General features: G+C 36.5%; 2 protein-coding genes across 8 annotated transcripts; both read right to left on the reverse strand.

Moving 5' to 3' along the window:
- Positions 1-3,127: 3,127 nt before the first annotated feature.
- LOC132627909 (septin and tuftelin-interacting protein 1 homolog 1-like) lies at positions 3,128-7,362 on the reverse strand. The gene is made up of 2 exons (XM_060343527.1): positions 7,180-7,362; positions 3,128-6,097 (listed from the first exon to the last, which is right to left on the reverse strand). Exon 2 carries the CDS (start codon positions 6,034-6,036, stop codon positions 3,496-3,498), a length of 2,541 nt encoding a protein of 846 aa, XP_060199510.1. The 5' UTR covers positions 6,037-6,097; positions 7,180-7,362; the 3' UTR covers positions 3,128-3,495.
- Positions 7,363-9,357: 1,995 nt separating this feature from the next.
- On the reverse strand, positions 9,358-16,027 carry LOC132627917 (DEK domain-containing chromatin-associated protein 4-like). Of its 7 annotated transcripts, XM_060343537.1 has the most exons (14): positions 15,882-15,986; positions 14,915-14,938; positions 14,552-14,667; positions 13,724-14,179; positions 13,577-13,610; positions 12,748-12,827; positions 12,615-12,674; positions 12,242-12,352; positions 11,866-11,946; positions 11,701-11,772; positions 10,671-11,112; positions 10,363-10,475; positions 9,981-10,011; positions 9,358-9,822 (listed from the first exon to the last, which is right to left on the reverse strand). In XM_060343537.1, exons 4-14 carry the CDS (start codon positions 14,117-14,119, stop codon positions 9,662-9,664), a joined length of 1,581 nt encoding a protein of 526 aa, XP_060199520.1. In that variant the 5' UTR covers positions 14,120-14,179; positions 14,552-14,667; positions 14,915-14,938; positions 15,882-15,986; the 3' UTR covers positions 9,358-9,661. The 7 variants fall into 7 exon arrangements, with proteins under 7 accessions (XP_060199520.1, XP_060199527.1, XP_060199550.1 ...); XM_060343544.1 differs by lacking the exon at positions 14,915-14,938 and having other exon boundaries at positions 15,882-15,994; XM_060343567.1 differs by lacking the exon at positions 14,915-14,938 and having other exon boundaries at positions 14,552-14,575; positions 15,882-15,979.
- Positions 16,028-17,536: the final 1,509 nt, after the last annotated feature.

Below are 17,536 nucleotides of genomic sequence, written 5' to 3' on the forward strand. Positions count from 1 at the left end.
GCCAATTTGGGGGAAAATTGAAATTGAATGGGATAAAAGGTGTTTTTTCAAAAATCGGCTCGGCCAAACCGCATTTGTCTGCGTAGATCTCGAAAAAATACGCAAGTTAAAAAGAAAACGCGTAAAACGGACGTCCGAGCGCAAAGTTATGACCATCTAAAGTTTGACCACTTTACAACTAGTTTTCACACAAAACTTATTTCGGGCACCTTTTCAACCCCTAAAATGACGATCCGAACGTCTACGTATCCTTGATGTATTGAGCCTACATTATTGTACGTAGAAAAAAATATCAGGTTCTATATAAAATATTGACGTTTCGGAGTCTTGACACACGACTAATCGTTGGTCAAAGTATGGAAAAATCACTAAGTTTTTTCAAACAAAACTTACTTCGGGCACCTTTTCAACCCCTAAAATGACTATCCGAACGTCTACGTATCCTTGATGTATTGGGCCTACATTATTGTACGCAGAAAAAAATATCAGGTTCTAGATAAAATATTGACATTTCGGAGTCTTGACACACGACTAATCGTTGGTCAAAGTATGGAAAAAACACTTTAGGCATTTTGGTTCCGGACTCCTATTTTGTAAAACGCTGGGAAAAAAATATTAATTGTATAACGTGGATCAGTCCACGTTATACAATAATTTTTTTTTCGTTGATTAGAAGTCTGACACCGAAATTTTTTTTTGGGGTATATCGTGGGCTGATCCACGATATACCCCTTTTGGTATATTAATTTTTTGTCATACCCTTTTAGTAAAGACCGTGTATTTTTATACCCTTTAGGCTCCGGACTCTATAATTAAAGCACCACTTATAACCATGCTAAGTACTTACAAGTTCCTACCAAATAAATACTCATAAATAAGTCATGCAGCGATAAAATAACGGCAACAAAACTATTGAGGGCGTGGAGGAATAGTTGGAGTCTTCACTTTTAAGCAGATATCTCACTTAAAAATAAAAAATATTTTGCTAGAATGGAAATATAGCGGAATAATATTGACAGTGGTGGAAGGACGGTTTTATTTCTTGGTGATTCGCATTGGTATTTAAGTGGAGAAGGGTAAAGTGATGGATCCACTAGCAACAATCATCATGTGTCTTTAATTTCAGGGATTTCTCAATTATCAAAAAGTATCCCACGTCTTTGTCACAATATAGCTTTCTTTGTTGTGTATAGGCTTTTATATGAACTTAATTCTTTTTAGAGATCATTAAATTTCAAGCTTATATAACATGTACTAATAGACTTGTATATGTAATCACAAGAACAAAATAAGATGTACGATGTCCATACATTTCAATTTCCAACCTTGAATATGATTTACTCCCTTTAATGCCTTTTGATTTCCCCATTATTCAATTGTTAGACAATCACATACTTGCCATTCTAGTTTTTTGTTCTTTGGATGACCATACCATCCGTCTGGAACCAACCCTTGGGACCAACATAACTTTTGGAACTCGAGAGTAGTGGCACCCTTCTCCAATTAGATACTCAGCTTAGTTCACATGGCATAGGGCTCAAATCTCTGACTTAGGTCACAAGCTGGCCATACTTGCCATTCCTGTAACTAGACAAGATATATTATGATCATAACAGTTATGACATTCTAGAACAGATTAATCAAGATATACGTTGAATAGCATGTTGGAGTTCTGCTCACAGGCAGTGAGACCTGTCTAAAACCAAAATTATGCAGCACATCAGCCAATAGATGGAAAGTCTATCTATAAAACATTGGACCTAAGATGTTCTCAACGTGTGTTAATTACAACACTAGCATTCATAGTAATACATGAAATGATCAGTGCTTTCCAGGGAAAAAAAACTACAAAGGTTGTTTACACAGTAGGCTGCAATCCTGCACTAAAACCTGACATTTCGAGTTCTATGACTTACTAGCCAGTGAGCAGTGGCGGATCCAAGATTTTCAATCAGGGTGTTCGGAAAAAAAACTGAACCAATTTTTGCATTTGTTTAGGGTGTTCAAAAGTCAATATATGTACATGAACATAGAAAATCTACCCTAAATATACACTGTAATTTTTCGCCTAGGGTGTTCGGGTTAACACCCTGAGCCTTTACTACATCAGCCCCTGCCAGTGAATTAACCGCAAAGTGGAACATTAACAATAAACTAGACCCGGTCCAACTCATTATGGAACACAATTCAGGCATCAATGGAGGGAAAAAGGGTCAGACCTCGAGATAGACAATATAGGCTACCTTCTACACTTTGGAGAGAAGGCTGCTACGTTATGACTATATAAGCTCCAAATTTCAACTTCACACCACATGTTCTATTGTCATTATGAGCTCAAAATTGAAACTAACAAAAGCTGCCACTCAATTTTGATATCGGACCTGCCTTCTGTTCTATTCAAGCAGAGAACAATCAAGGGTCAGTATTTTTGAATAGGAATTCTCCCTGCATAAATAAAATGAAAATCTCGCTGAGGAGCACATCCAAGTTAAATTGCATCAATTTATCCACGTACAAGTGACATAATTCTTCTGCCTCATAAGCAAATAAAATGCAACATTATGGTAGCAAGGAGTATATCCTAAAATCAATGTATGGTCTTCTTATTAGATTCTTGGCCTGAATTTGAAAGAAAATGGGCCAGCTTGTTTCTCAAGTTCCCTACCAAGGTCAATGGTTCCTCCACTATAAAGGAAACTACAAATAGAGGTCAACTCTTAGAGCAGGGAGTTCATTTTTAAATTAAATCCATTAATTTTTCTCTAAGGAGCAAATGTCCTAATCTAAGAAGGGAATATGTCTTGACAGCCTCTGAGGATATTAGAATGCATTTCTAGTTTCTCTCTTTTTGTTTTCCTTTTGACCAGTACAAGCCCTCAATCATCAGTCCATGCATCGACTGTTGACAGATGAGTATCCTAGTTCTCTGGTGTGCGTCAGATAAACTTAAAGGCAACTCCTTTGCATGCATTCATCATTGTTTGTAAATTAACCGGCCTTGAAGCAACCTCTGAATGCCTCCACAGAACAAAACAGATTAGTCTCATAAATTTTGAAGGCCAATCATAACAAATCTACAAAACAGTCATGAAACGGCTGAACAGCAAGTGCTGATAAGAAAACCTAATTAAGGACTAAAAATTTATATCATTAGATAGTTTATTGAGCATAGTACTCCTGTATAAAGAAAATCACAAACAATTACAATACAAAATCTATGTAAAATTTTTGAAGGACTGCTATCTGAGCTAGAAAGATTGTCTCACTCCCTCATTTCTAAGTGATTCTGCCAGATGCCAATGTGGGATGATAAAAACTTACAAGTTAAAAATTGTCTCTAAAGGAGCAGATAAAATGCCACTAGGGAGGAGGGGGGGGGGGGGGGGGGGGGGGGGAATGTATCAGCTCATGACAGCAGAATGAGAGATCCAGAGCAGACATATCCGTTAAGCCTATGGAGTTGTTTCATACATAAGATTCAAGAACTTAAGACATTTATCGGCGCTTTAACCCAGATCGATTATGCAGGTCCAACAGCTGCTCAAGAGACACTAAAGTCCACCTGTCCTCAACTTGTGCAAATACCTTCTGATTGAGAGAATCTATAATAATACTAATGTTACCAAAACCATATATCTGATGACCATCTTGCATCCTGCCGGGCTTAGGCTTGAACAGCAAACCATTCTCTTGAGCATGAACTTCAATAATTTCTTTCATGCTCATGTCAACCCCACCACCCGTACCATCCGAAGGACGGGATTGAGCTTGTGCTGCTGCTTTTTTCTGAGTCTCAAACTGCCTTTGTTCAAGAACCCTAAGGTAACTTATGTTCTCCCTCAAACCAGGCTGAACCACCTCTAAGCCTTCAACAGCCTTGTTCATCATGTCTAGAGCAAGATTAAGTCGATAGCGAACGTGTTCATTTGCCAGAAGTTCGGGTGGAATAAGTTCCTTCCAACCCAAATACCATTTTGTCACTTCTTCAAAGTTCGGGTTTGAACATAACCAGTGGTACAAAACTTCTTGCCACTTGTTGAAGAATATATCCAGTATTGGAAGCATGTGATGGATGGGAATAGCAGTAGCCCAAGTACGAACCCAATAGAACTGATCAAGGTTCTGATTTGCTGGATTTATTTGGAATTCATGCATCACTGCCAACAACTTTGGAACAATAAATCGAACCATCAGTTTTTCCCAGTTAATTGCATCAAACACAGTCTTCCAAGGAGACAATATATAGTATGCAGACATATCACTCGGGTGCCAAGCATGCAGTACACTTTCCAATCTGTTACGTATAGTGTGGTAGCAACTTTCCAATCGTTGACCCAATAAGGGCAACCATGGATGAACCCATGAATGGATCGGAATCGTTTCTCGACGTGGATCCCACGAGTCCACAGCGGCTGATAACTTGGGCAAAACAATGTTTTCCAGTATTGTCTGAAGGACTGCAGAAGGCAACAGCTTCTCCCAAGAGTCCAAAAAACGAAGCATTGGTTCAGGATCCCTTGCCTGCCAAGTATTAGTGCCAGATATTCTAATAGCAGGGAATACAACTTCCATAAATAGTTGAGTATAAGGAGATGCAGCATCAGAGATAATAAAAATGTCATCATTACCCCCTTCCAAAAGATTCTTCCACAGGGAAACCACCTCCAATCCATGTGTTGGAGTTTGAAATGGATTCCATCCCTGAAAAACTCGAATAAATAAAGGCAGAGCGTATTCACACGCTATGCTCGACAAGTTGCAGAGTTTGTATTCCTCATCATATTGCTCCTGCAAGTCAGAAAATGCTTTCGCAAGGGAGTCTAGGGTTAGGATACCCGACGTGCTGTCTTCCCCTATCCGGTCCAATATGCCAACAATCTCTTCCATATTATCAAACTGCCTTTTTTGGCGAGCTGCCTCAGCTTTTAGCTTCTCTTTCTCCTTCTGCAAAGCAACAACTGTCTCCCTCTCATTTCTCAAATCACTATCAATTTTTTGTATGTCGAGTTCTGCTAAATCAACAATCAACCTGATATTATGCTGAAGTTCAGGCATTGGAACATCATTTTCCCTTGCTTTTTCTTCAGCATTCAAGTTCTCCAAATTCGTCAAGACTCGAACCTGTGGACCCCTCATATCAAACACCTTCTGATGAACAACTTCTTCCAAACCCTGCTCTTGCTTTTTGGCTAACAACTCTTCAGCTGTAATGTAAACATTCTTCACTTTTTTAGCTTGCTTTGACCATAGCTTCCGGCTTTCCATGGGTTGAGCAGGACGAGCAACAGTCTTTTTTTCATCCAATTCTTTAAGAGCTGGGGCACTAGTAGTCTCCTTATAATCATTGAACCCCATTCCCATATTTTTCGGCCTTAGCTTTGCCTCAATCGGAGCCGTAATTCCTTGCTGATTTTTACCCAATCCACCTCCCTTATAACCCATTTTCTCAAGCAACTTCATCCCAATTCCCTTAGTATACTTCTCAAATCCACCAACATTATCACCACCAGGTTCCCTTCGGCCTAATTCAGAAGATTTCTTAGACTTCTCCTTTTCCTTTTCCTTTTCCCTTTCCTTCTCGCGTTTTAGTGCACCTTCTTTTATCTTCCTGCCAAAAGCACTAGGCAAAAAGCTTTCAATTTCATCAGCATTACTATCAATAGAACTACTATTAGTACCAAACCCTAATCCCGAACCTTTATTGCTCTCTTCTTCGATTAGCTTTTCGTCGTTTTCCTCTTTGGAATTCAGATCAATTTCTTCGTTAGGCATAACAGTTCCAGTTGAGACGAAACTAACAGGTTTGGTTAGGTCAGCCTTCGAGGAAAGGCCGCCTTTTTTCCGCTTTTTGGACGATGATCCTTCATAGTCGGAATCACTATCACCAGAAGCAAAAACACCATAAAGTACATCATCCTTTGTTTGAACTTTGTTTTTTTCTTTGCGCTTTCCATAGTAAAATTCACCATTGATCCACTGTCCATCTTCATAATCGTTCTCCATCCCAAACCTTTCCATTTCCTGATAATCATCCATGTTGTTGATTGAACTTGATAAAAGGAGACAATGAGAATCAACAGTCGCCGGTTGCTGCTGCCTGTTTGTTAAAGAAGAGAAAGAAGAGAGGATGAGAATCGCCAACCGCCGGTAGCCAAAATAACTACTATGTGCTGGTAACCATTTTGAATAATTACTAATGGTGAATGTGTTCCATAGTTCAAATTACTAAATATTCAAGGTTCTTCTCTCATCAAATTTTCACCAATTTTAAGTAAACAAATGCAGATTGTCACCCAACTTTATTAAAGCAAGCTAACTTCAAAAAGAAAAACCTTTTTAGTACCCCCCTTATAATGGCTATCTTGAACAGTTCTCTAGATCTCAAGAATGATGAAACTGAATACTTTCTTATCAATAACCACCACACTAAATCTACCTTTTTCACTTTATTTGAAAATCAGCGTTTGGCGATGAAAATTCCAAATACAACCCGAAGTTGTATTTGGAATTTGGAAAACACCTAACCCTGTTTTCACTTTTCACTTTTTTCACTTTCAGTACATTCAAATAAGCAAATATTCTTTGCAAATCCAACTTCAGAAATTCCAAATAAAGTGAAAAATATTTGATTTCTATGGCCAAAGGCCTACAAAATCTACCTAACTTTTCACTTTTTTCCCGACTTCTTTTTTCACTTTATTTGAGAATCAGCGTTTCGCCATGAAAATTCCAAAAACAATCAAGTCGTATTTGGAATTTGGAAAACACCTAAAACCCTGTTTTCACTTTCAGTACATTCAAACACAACCAAATATTCTTTGCAAAAACTATAACCAAACACAGTAAACTCTGTCTTCAACTCCAACTCCAAAATTCCAAAAAAGTGAAAAATATTTGGTTTTCATGGCCAAACACCTAAGTAAACAAATGCAGATTATCACCCAACTTCAATAAAGCAAAGCTAAATTCAAAAAAAAAAAAAAAAAAAAAACCTTTTTAGTTCCCTTCTTATAATGGCTATCTCAAATATGATGAAACTGAATTCTTTCTTATCAATAACCAACACACTAAAATCTACCTAATGCTTTCTAAATTAGTACTAAATGTTATTCAAGAGCAATTAATTAAGAAAACAAAAATTAGCAATATGATATGGAGAATAAATTAAAGTATTATTACCTTTTATGACCGATTCTTTATGAGATAATCGCTTCTCTTTAGAATTGAGAAATTGAAATTAGGGCTATGCTTATGGACTTTAGTTCCCGGTTTTAAAACATGGATCGAGCAAAACGGGTCGGGTTGTGATCGATTTGCCGCCTAAGTGAATGGAGAAATTGATAATTTATGGAGCCCGTTTGGATTGGCTTACAGCTTAAAGCTGTTTGCAGCTTCAAACAGCTTATAAGCTGAAAAAAATAAGTTGGGTAGTCCCAACTTATTTTTTTTGGCTTATAAGCTGTTTTCAGCTTATAAGCTGCTTTAGATAAACTAAGTCAAATGGGTCCAATTATTTTTTTGAGCTTATTTTAAGCATAAAATGACTTTAAGCTGGCCAGCCAAACACTCAAAAATGCTGAAAACAGCTTATAAGCCAACTTATAAGCCAATCCAAACGGGCTCATGGGCAATTCGCAAGAATGTCCTTATTTTGGGTGGTCTTTAATTTTTGTCCCTCAAATTGGTGGTTTTTAATTTTTGACCTTCGCCTAATTACTATGAGGTTTAAGGTTCAAATTCCGGTTCAGTAAAAAAAAATCGCAAGGCGGAGTTTTGTAATAGACTTAGGCCTAGTCGGGCCAAAGTTAGGCCTACATGCAGAGTTTTGAAGGCAGAATTAAGCGAAATGCGACAAAAGAAAAGGAAGGAAAATCCATGACCGACCCCATTATCTACACCCCGTAGGAACTACGAGATCACCCCAAAGACGCCTTCGGCATATAGGGGTCATGGACAGACCATAGAACCCTGTTCAATAAGTGGAGAATTCAAGTTCTACCTGGCGATTTTTTTTTTTCAAATTTTTGACTGAGTGGAGGTTCGAACCCGGAACCTAGGAGTTTTGGGAGAATGACAAAAATTAAGGACCAACAATTTGAGGGACAAAAAATAAAGACCAGTGCATTTGAAGGGCACTCCGCACAAAAAAATGATAATTTATGAGTTTAGTTACCCTTAATAAGATGAATTATTATTTTTTGGGTAAATAATAAGACCTCATGTTATAGAAAATAACACTCTATGTTTATTTGGAGAAAATATTTACCCAAAATGGCTATATTTCTAATATTACCTGGAATGGCCCCTTTATACATTTTTATACAGGTTTATACATTGTCTACAATAAGTGTATAAAACAATATATCGTGTGTATAAACCCCATCCAAAAAATAATTGGCTATACGGATGTAAATAAAAAATATGGCTACATGAATATAATATTTTATGCTGGATTGTATATGATTGAAATTATCCCAAATTATACAAATATGTGACTTATTTTTTTTATAAAAAATAAAATTGAAGGAAAATATTTTATTTATGAACTCATAAATCATTGAATAATCACTATAATTCTCGTTTACTCTAGATTACTTCTCTGCTGCATGAAAATGGGTATCATTATTCAAATTTATAGCAGGGCAAAATCTAGTTTAGCTAGGAACTAGAAAATCTATTCTTATAATATTAAGACCAAAAATTCTATTTAGACATGAATTAAATACATATCAAATTCTAAACGAATTTGGTTTTTCTACTCCAGCTTTAAATTATTCTTCCAACATCTTTCTTCCTTAAATTTTGTGTCCAATCAAATATTGTTACATTGAATTAAGATGGAAGTAATAGTTTCGGACATGTAAACCTTTCTATGCTCCTACTTGGTACATTGACAACACTCTTTTTTTTTTTTTTTCAGTTTGTTTCACACAAAATACACTAGCAACTTTATATATTTAAAAATTATTTTAATTTTAATTTCTCATTTTATTATTAGTGACTTACTTTTATAGTCATATCACACAACCACATATAACAACAACTACAACAACTACGCCTTAGTCCAAACAAGTTGAGATTGGCTATATAAATCCCCATTTTTTTATTTAAGAATAAGATCAACATATAATTTCAAAAATCTAATCCAGAGACGAGCAGTTACATATATTCCTTTCTGCAGATGAAGGAATGCTCATATCTCAAACTGGTAAAACTACATCACTTGTATATTGAAAAGAATCAAATGACTCATTGGCTTACAAATTCCACCGGAGGATTCATATAGTCGATTCCGACTTATTTGGGATTAAGGAGCAATAGTTGTTCACAGGCAGTGAAATCTAACACCGACAAAAATGGACCTAAGATAGTCTCAAATAAGTGTTAATTACAACACTTGCATTTCTAGTACATGAAAAGATCAGTGCCTCCAAGAAAGAAAGAAAAAAAAAAAAACTACAAATGACTGTTTACACAGTAAGCTGCAATCCTGCACTAAAACCTGACATTTCTAGTTCTATGTCTTCCTAGCCAGTGCGTTAACCACAAAGTCGAACACTATCAATAAATTACACCCGGCCAAACTCGTTATGGAACACAATTCAGATGTCAACCTATGACGAAAGTGTCGGATCTCGAGGTAGACAATATAGGCTACCTTTCAAGCCTCTACACCTCGGACAGAAGGCTGTTTTCCATCCTCTTCAGCGTTTTCTTCCTCGTCGTCTTCATCAGCCTCGTCGACTAACCTAGTGAGCTCATCCTGGATCATATTCTTCACAGATGACTTTCTAGGTGTAAGATCTGTATCATACCGCTTGGCTGAAAAAGACAAAAGTTGGATTCCGAAATTGTATTACTATGGCCTCGTACTGGATGTGTTATCAACTTTCCACTAATCAACAAGATCACCATTTTTTATCGGACTATGAAGGTTGTATAACCAAAGAATAGAAAAACCTTTTTTACAGGACACTTACCAAGTATCTTCACAATGTCAGAAAAGGTGGCCTGCAGCATAAACAAAACCGAAGTCAGCCATATGAGAGTAAATTTCAAAATATCAATTTCCATTATGGAACTATGATCATCAAAATGCGCAGACGCAAGAGCAAAATCTGGAAATGGTCTAAAAAAGATAATTCCTTTTCCTTTTCCGCTTTTTTTCTTCTTTTGCTCTGGATAATGGTGGTGCTCTAGCCAACTTGCGTGCAGATGGGAAAAACAACTCCTTTTTAACTTAGAATGGAACATCTAACAGGGAAGTTGACAATCGAGATCTCCTAAAAAGAAGGGAAACAGAGAGGCGATAATATTATAGACCTTAGGGACTCCATAACTTAATAAAAGTTTATTCCTCACCGTGTTAAAGTCAACTTCTTTTAGGACTTCACAAATTGCACTTCTCAGTTCATCATCACTCGGCCTCAGTTTATCTGCTTTCTTATGGCCCTTTCCATTCAGAACTTTTTTCCCTGCACAATCAGATAAGCTAATAATGAAAGGATTTTAAGCAAGAAAATAAATACATAAACAAAGAAAGCAATTTCAGATGGATACACAACACAGATGACGGAGAAATTTATGAAGATACCCATACAAAAATCTTTGATCATCTTGACAAGAATTTTTTGGAGTACACACAAATGGGGGTAAACAATGCTTCTCACCAGTATTGTCTCTTGAACTAGGCTTCTTTGAGGTAGATGACTTTCCCTTAACAACTTCAGTAGTTTTCTTCTCTGAATACACTTCTGTATTTGCATCATTATCATCATTATGCTTTGAGCCTTTTGATGATTTTGAAGGTGTTTTTTTGGGTGGAGAACCTGGTCTCTTAGAAACTGGAGTTTTCTTGGTTTTATCTTTTCCAGCAGGTTCCTTATTTGAACTTTGCTTATACTTCTTCTTGTCCTTCTTGGATTCTTCTTCAGATTCACCGCCTTTTTCCTCACTTCCAGCTTGATTCGACAACTCATCGTTTGATCTCTCATGAACACCATTAGTCTTTATCATTTCAGGTCCCTCCTCCTGATCAGCTTTCTCTAATTCATCTTTTGGTTCATGTGTTTTCTTCTCAGCATTTTTAGATGCACTCTCGGTCTTGCTACTCTGCAGAACATACCAGACAGAGAGATCATGATACAAGAAGTCCTCATAAGCACAAACACATGGTTGGACGAGAATCCCCTTTTCTTCTAGATTTTCTCTGGTTTCTGTTTAAAATTTGAAAGGAAGAACCAACCTCAAATGCAAAAGTTATAATACACCATTTAAGGGTTCACAAATAGCATGCCAGACACGTATAGCATGTATCCTGGCATGAAAAACTTTAGCCTTTTGTTTGATAACCCTTTCTCTTACCAGAAAGCTAAAAGATTTTGCACTCTCGTCCCCTGATCAGAGCTCAGTAGAGCTTCCGAGAGAAAGCCACTTCAATCAGCAGAATTACGTTCACAAACTGACAACTTCAATACCAGTACGCCAGATAACGTGATTTAATGTCTCAAATATCAAGGGTGTAAACCTAAGTACACCTAATGGAAGGTGATAGCAAGTGAGACTAGAAGCAGATTGTGTCACAAAATTTAGTAAGGCCAAACAGGTTACAACAATTTCACTAGTCGAAGGCTATAATCATTCACTCACTGATGCCATGCAATTAAGTCAAGCTCAAATGTTAATGATAAAGGGTGATACCTTAGTTGAACCTTCCAAACTACCAATTATTGACGCGAGACTCTTTTTGTCACGCTTCTTTCCTTTACTTGACTGTTCCATGCACCAGGGATGAATAAGCGTGCTATGCAACAATTGGAAGAAGTCACAGATACTTCATTGCAACAAAAAATTTGTGCAACCAACCTGATCTTTTTCAGCAAGCAACTCGGAAGTCGTAGAATAAGGAGCCTCCAAAAAATCCATCAACTGTGGTACTAAGTCTTCCTGATAAAAACACAGAATTAGCTAAGAATCTTGAAGGAAGATTGCAGACATGCTTAGCAGCAGCTTCTTTTAAGAGCTGTTTTATATGGACTTAAGTGACAAGTTTAGGACTATGTCAAATTTAAAAAGGAAAAATACTGACTAAACAATGTTCCGAGCCAAAATTCTCGAGAAGAAGAAATATTTAACCTGCCATTGGTATACCCTCATAAGAAAAGTTACAAACACACAGAAGTAAGAAGAAATAACTAACGACATACAAAGCTTAACATGCAGTGGTAATATGTGAACGCACCTGTCTTGATGTAGCCTGGGCAACAGGTACATCTAGTATATCACATAATTCCAACAGCTTCTCTTTTATGCACTTGTCAAGCTTTTCTTTTACTTTCATCTTTTGCTTTTCCTGCAAAAATGATGAGTAGTCTAAGACACTGACCTGAAGCATATTTCCGGAACATTAGAACGAAAATTACTCAAATCAAATTAAGAGCCCAACAAGGAGACAATGAACAAGATATATAAACAGCCTCGCATGGGCAAGTAATGAGAGACTTTATATTCAAATCTTCCCTATCCCAAACAGCTATACGCACTCCTGGCACAAACAAAAAAAGAAATAGTGATCTCTCTTAATAACTTTCTATAACACCAGACTCATTGATTACCTCATTTTCATGCCACACAAAGCCAGAAAACCGTGAAATATTACACTTGAATTCAGCTGCCTGCAAAGGACAAGAACTATAAACACAAAGTATCAACAGAAAGAGAGTGAAGAGCTATAAATCAAAATGTCACCTTTCCCCGTCGTCCAAAAAGAATTGTGTGTAGCAATTTGAGTGTATCATCAGTCTTCCTTTTGGATAATTTGTATGCCACTGATACATAATTTTTTGCATCAACACATCATCGGAAAAACAATAGAAACACGCAAAAGAAAATGGAAACTGGCAAAATAGCAAAATCAACGCTAGATAAACCAAAGAACTTAGGTAGCAAAGTCTCGGAGACTAGGACCCTCCAATTACCACATTCTCATACACAAGCAAACAAATGAAACTGATGCAAACGAAAAGATAACCGAGTGAGAGGAGTAATGAAGCCGAGATTAGATCAAATACCTATAGCTGAACAACATAGACATGCAGAAAGAAGGTATTATAATAAAAGTCACGAGTCAGATCAGGATTCATTTAGATCCGAGTTGGTTATAGATGAACATCCATACAACTTAAACGAGAACAAGATAAAAGCAATATAGGTAGTAGTCTATCTTTTGTCACATTTTAACAGATCGAACTACTATTTGACTCATCTTCCCTTTTTCCTCCTCTATTTGATGGGAAATGAAAGCTTTACCCCCAACAGAAGCAAACATCTCACAGAGCCAAACTTACAACACATAGCGCGAGTAAGATACTTGCTATACCAATTGTATTTAGTCATAATTATAGTCATAGCAAACGATAAATGGTATTCCTCATTTTTCACTGCAATTCGTTTTTTATGATGCAAGTGAGCTCCATCCCATAAAATAATAGAAACTGGGTGAAGCAGCTCATATGGGTTATATGCTTCTCGTTTCAAATAACACATGCTATAATCAGTGAGCTAGTAAGTAATATACCATTTGGAATATCTTTCAGTGCAGTTCCACGACCCTGCAAACAAGATGGATCATAAATTTAATTTCATAAACAATCATAAATTTGCAGTCCGGACCCAACTCATAAAAGGGGATAAGAACAACAAAGTTAGTACTGCTATCACATACCTTTTCAATATGGATTTCCTTGGTGAGTTCTCCTTCAATAGATGCAACCAGCCTTTGAACAGATTTGCGTTGGCGTACAGGGCGATCAATTGTTGAAGCCAGAGGTGTTTTAGGCTCCAGTTCCTTCTTGTCTTCCACTTGCCTTTTCCTCTTCCTGTCTTTCTTCTGATCACCACTCTCGGATTTATCACTCTCCTTTGATCCTTTCTCAATTTCACCTTCAGGGCCTTGTTTTTCCTCTTTAACTGGTTTTTCAGATGTTTCCTCTTCCGTTGCCTCAATCTTCGTATCTTGCTTCTCTTTCACTCCTTTGACCTCTTCACTCTTATCTTCCGCTGCCACATTTTTGTTGGCAGATACCTCAGCCAATTCAGTGACTGTGTCCCCCTCTCCCATAATTAAAGTTCAACTCTAATAGGTCAAAACAAAACCCTTGAACACGTAGCAGAAGATAATCTGCATATGAAGATGTCAAGCCGTTAGCTTGAAGAACTCGGAGCATGGATGACTAAAACAGAAAAGCTTCATAGCAACTGGGAAGAATCAATGAAGCTAAACGAGAAAAACCAGAAATCAATATGTCTCTAAATTTACATGCAAATGTTCTAGCCAACATCTTATCAGATACCTCAAAACTTGAAGCATAAATGAACCCTAAAAACAATTATATATACAATGCACCTCAATCCCGAACAAGTTAAGGTCAGCTAGATGAATAATTCTACATTATTCACTATTTCAAAATGGCCGTCAACCTAGACTAGCTATGTGCATTAAAGGATTTAACCCCAAAAAAGCCAATTGAGAAACGAAATTGATAATTATTACCTGAAAGTTTCAAAAAACCCTAAGCTGCAAAAAAAAGATCCAATCTGTCTATCAAAATCCAAAAAACAACGCCAAGAGTGATCAACAAAGGAAAGAAAACTTCAATCTAAATTTGCCTGCAAATGATGCATCCAGCATCTTATCAGATACGTCAAACCGTGAAACATAAAATGGACCCTAAAAACAATCCTTCCCATCTATATACACCAAGCCTCAATCCCGAACAAGTTAAGGTCTGCTAGATGAATCCTCTCTACATTATTTACTATTTTAAACTGGCTGTCAACCTAGACCAGCTATTTGCACAAGGAGTTAACCCCCAGAAATTTGAAAAAAAAAAATGACAAACGATATAATTATTACCTGAAAATGTCAAAAAGCGCTGAGCTGCAAAAAAATTCAATCTTTTTTATCGAAATCCAACATAACAACACCAAGAATGATTAACAAAGGAATGAAATCTTTAAGCTAAATTTGCATGCAAATGCTGCATCCAACATCCTATCAGATACTTCAAACCTTGAAGTATAAAATGAACCCTAAAAACAATACACACACACACACACACACACATATAACAAGTTAAGGTCATCTAGATGAATAATCTCTACATTATTCACTATTTTAAAATGGCCATCAATCTAGAACAGCTATATGCATTAAAGAAGCAAACCCCAAAAACAGAAAACTACTGACAAACGAAATGCACAATTATTACCTGAAAATTCAATAACCTAAGCTGTAAAAATGCAATCTTTATACGGTAATTCAACACACCAACATCAAGAATGTAAAACTTTAAGCTAAATTTGCATGCAAATGCTGCATCCAACATCTTATCAGATAATTCAAACCTTGAAGGATAAAATGAACCCTAAAAATAATACACACACACACATATATATATACATACATATATACATACATACATACATATATGTATGTACACATGTATATATATATATATATATATATATATATATATACATGTGTACATACATATATGTATGTATGTATGTATATACATATATATATATATGTGTGTGTGTGTGTGTGAACAAGTTAAGGTGAGCTAGATGAATAATCTCTACATTATTCACTATTTTAAAATGGCCATCAACCTAAACTAGCTCTATGTATTAAAGAAGTAAACCCCAAAACAGAAAATTACTGACAAATGAAATGCACAATTATTACCTGAAAATTCAATAACCTAAGTTGTAAAAATGCAATCTTTGTACAGAAACTCAATACACCAACACCAACATCAAGAATGTAAAATTTTTAAGCTACATTTTGCATGTAATTAATATGAATTTAAGGTACTTACTGGAAACTTTGAGAGCTAAATTTATGAGTTGTATTACTCTTGTCAATGAACTGAAGTGAATCTTTTCTTTCGTTTGTTTTCTCTCAAACAGCGATAGCGGTGGCAACTTCTATGTAGCACAAGTATTTTTCTAAATAGTGTCATATTATTTATAATTTAAAATAAATTAAATTTTTATTTTTTTATTTTATAGTAGTACTTAATAAAATATTTTTAAAATCACACAATTGTATATTTTCCGATAAAATAATATACCACATCGGTGATGAATAAAAATTACGAGCTCCTTAGGCAATCCTCCTCCCTTTGGGCTAGCTTCTATGGTTGGATTAGGCCCAAAATACATTTCCGGACCGATGGGGTAAGAAAACGGGCAATTCGCCCTTCTTTTGGGGTGGTCTTTAAACTTGTGAAGGAATTACCAAAGTTATGCCGGACCCGGCATACTTATGTCAAGTCTGCCCATAAGGCATAAGTATGCCGAGTCCGGCGTAAATTTGGTAATTCCTTAACAAGAGTATGTCGGGTCCGGCATACACGCGACCCAAACCTTGCCTTGCAATTTTTTCTTTTTAATTTATGCTTGAGCGGGGGTTCGAACTCAGAAGCTCATGATTTTTGCGTGAACGCTTAGAGTTGCAATGCGAAGGGCAAAAATTAAAGACCAGCAATATGAGGGGCATAATTTAAAGACCACAAATATGAGGGGCAAAATTTAAAGACCACCCCAAAAGAAGGGCAATCCGCGCAAAAAAATGTAAAAAATCATTGTTTTGAGCGGATTGTCCTTCAAAAGCACTATTCTTTAATTTTTGTCCCTCAAATTGTTGGTCTTTAATTTTTGTCCTTCGCTTAAAAAAGTGATCGAAAATACCCCGAGGTTTCGAGTTAGAACACCCACTCAGTCAAAAATTTTAAAAAAATCGCAAGACAGAGTTTGGATTCATAAGTCAGAATTTGCCTGCAAACTCTACCTTGCGAATTCTTTTTAAATTTTGACTGAGCGGGGTGTTCGAACACAGAATCCGGGAGTTTTTAGGTGAAGGCCAAAAATTAAAGACCACCCCTGAATAAGGGCAATCGTGCAAATTGCCCACATGCCCCCGGTCCATGAATGTGCACGCTCCAGACCGGACAGTACCGTCACATAAATGAACATTCTAGTTAATTGATCCGATGGGTCCAACAAACAACTAATTCTAACAAATATCTAAATTCTCAAAAAAAAAAAAAATCAACTAAGATCCTAAGATAATAAAAAAATTTAAAAAAAAAAAAGCGTTCGGTTTGAGTGTTCGGTTTCGTTCTTGCATCCTTGTGCCCAAAAGGATGGGCCAGTTTGGTTTGAGTATTCATTGATCGGGTGAATCTAGATGCTTCGGGGTGGTGAGACTAGGTGTAGCGCAAGTCTGGTCAGTGCATCTGTTTTGAGTAAAGCGGACACTCACTGGGTATGTTGTGCATTTTCGGACAACCTTCCCATGCTCATTCTAAAAAGGTTGACAACCTCCTTTTTCTTCATCAGTTTCACAATTACTGTAATTTTAAATTTCTCATTTTATCACGAGTGACATACTTTTATGGTTATAGAAATACTCCATCCTTTCCATTTTCCTCTTCAATCCAAAGATGTTTTTACAAAAATTACTAACCAA

The sequence above is a fragment of the Lycium barbarum genome, chromosome 1, assembly GCF_019175385.1.
Source record: "Lycium barbarum isolate Lr01 chromosome 1, ASM1917538v2, whole genome shotgun sequence".
Classification (NCBI taxonomy): Eukaryota; Viridiplantae; Streptophyta; class Magnoliopsida; order Solanales; family Solanaceae; genus Lycium; species Lycium barbarum.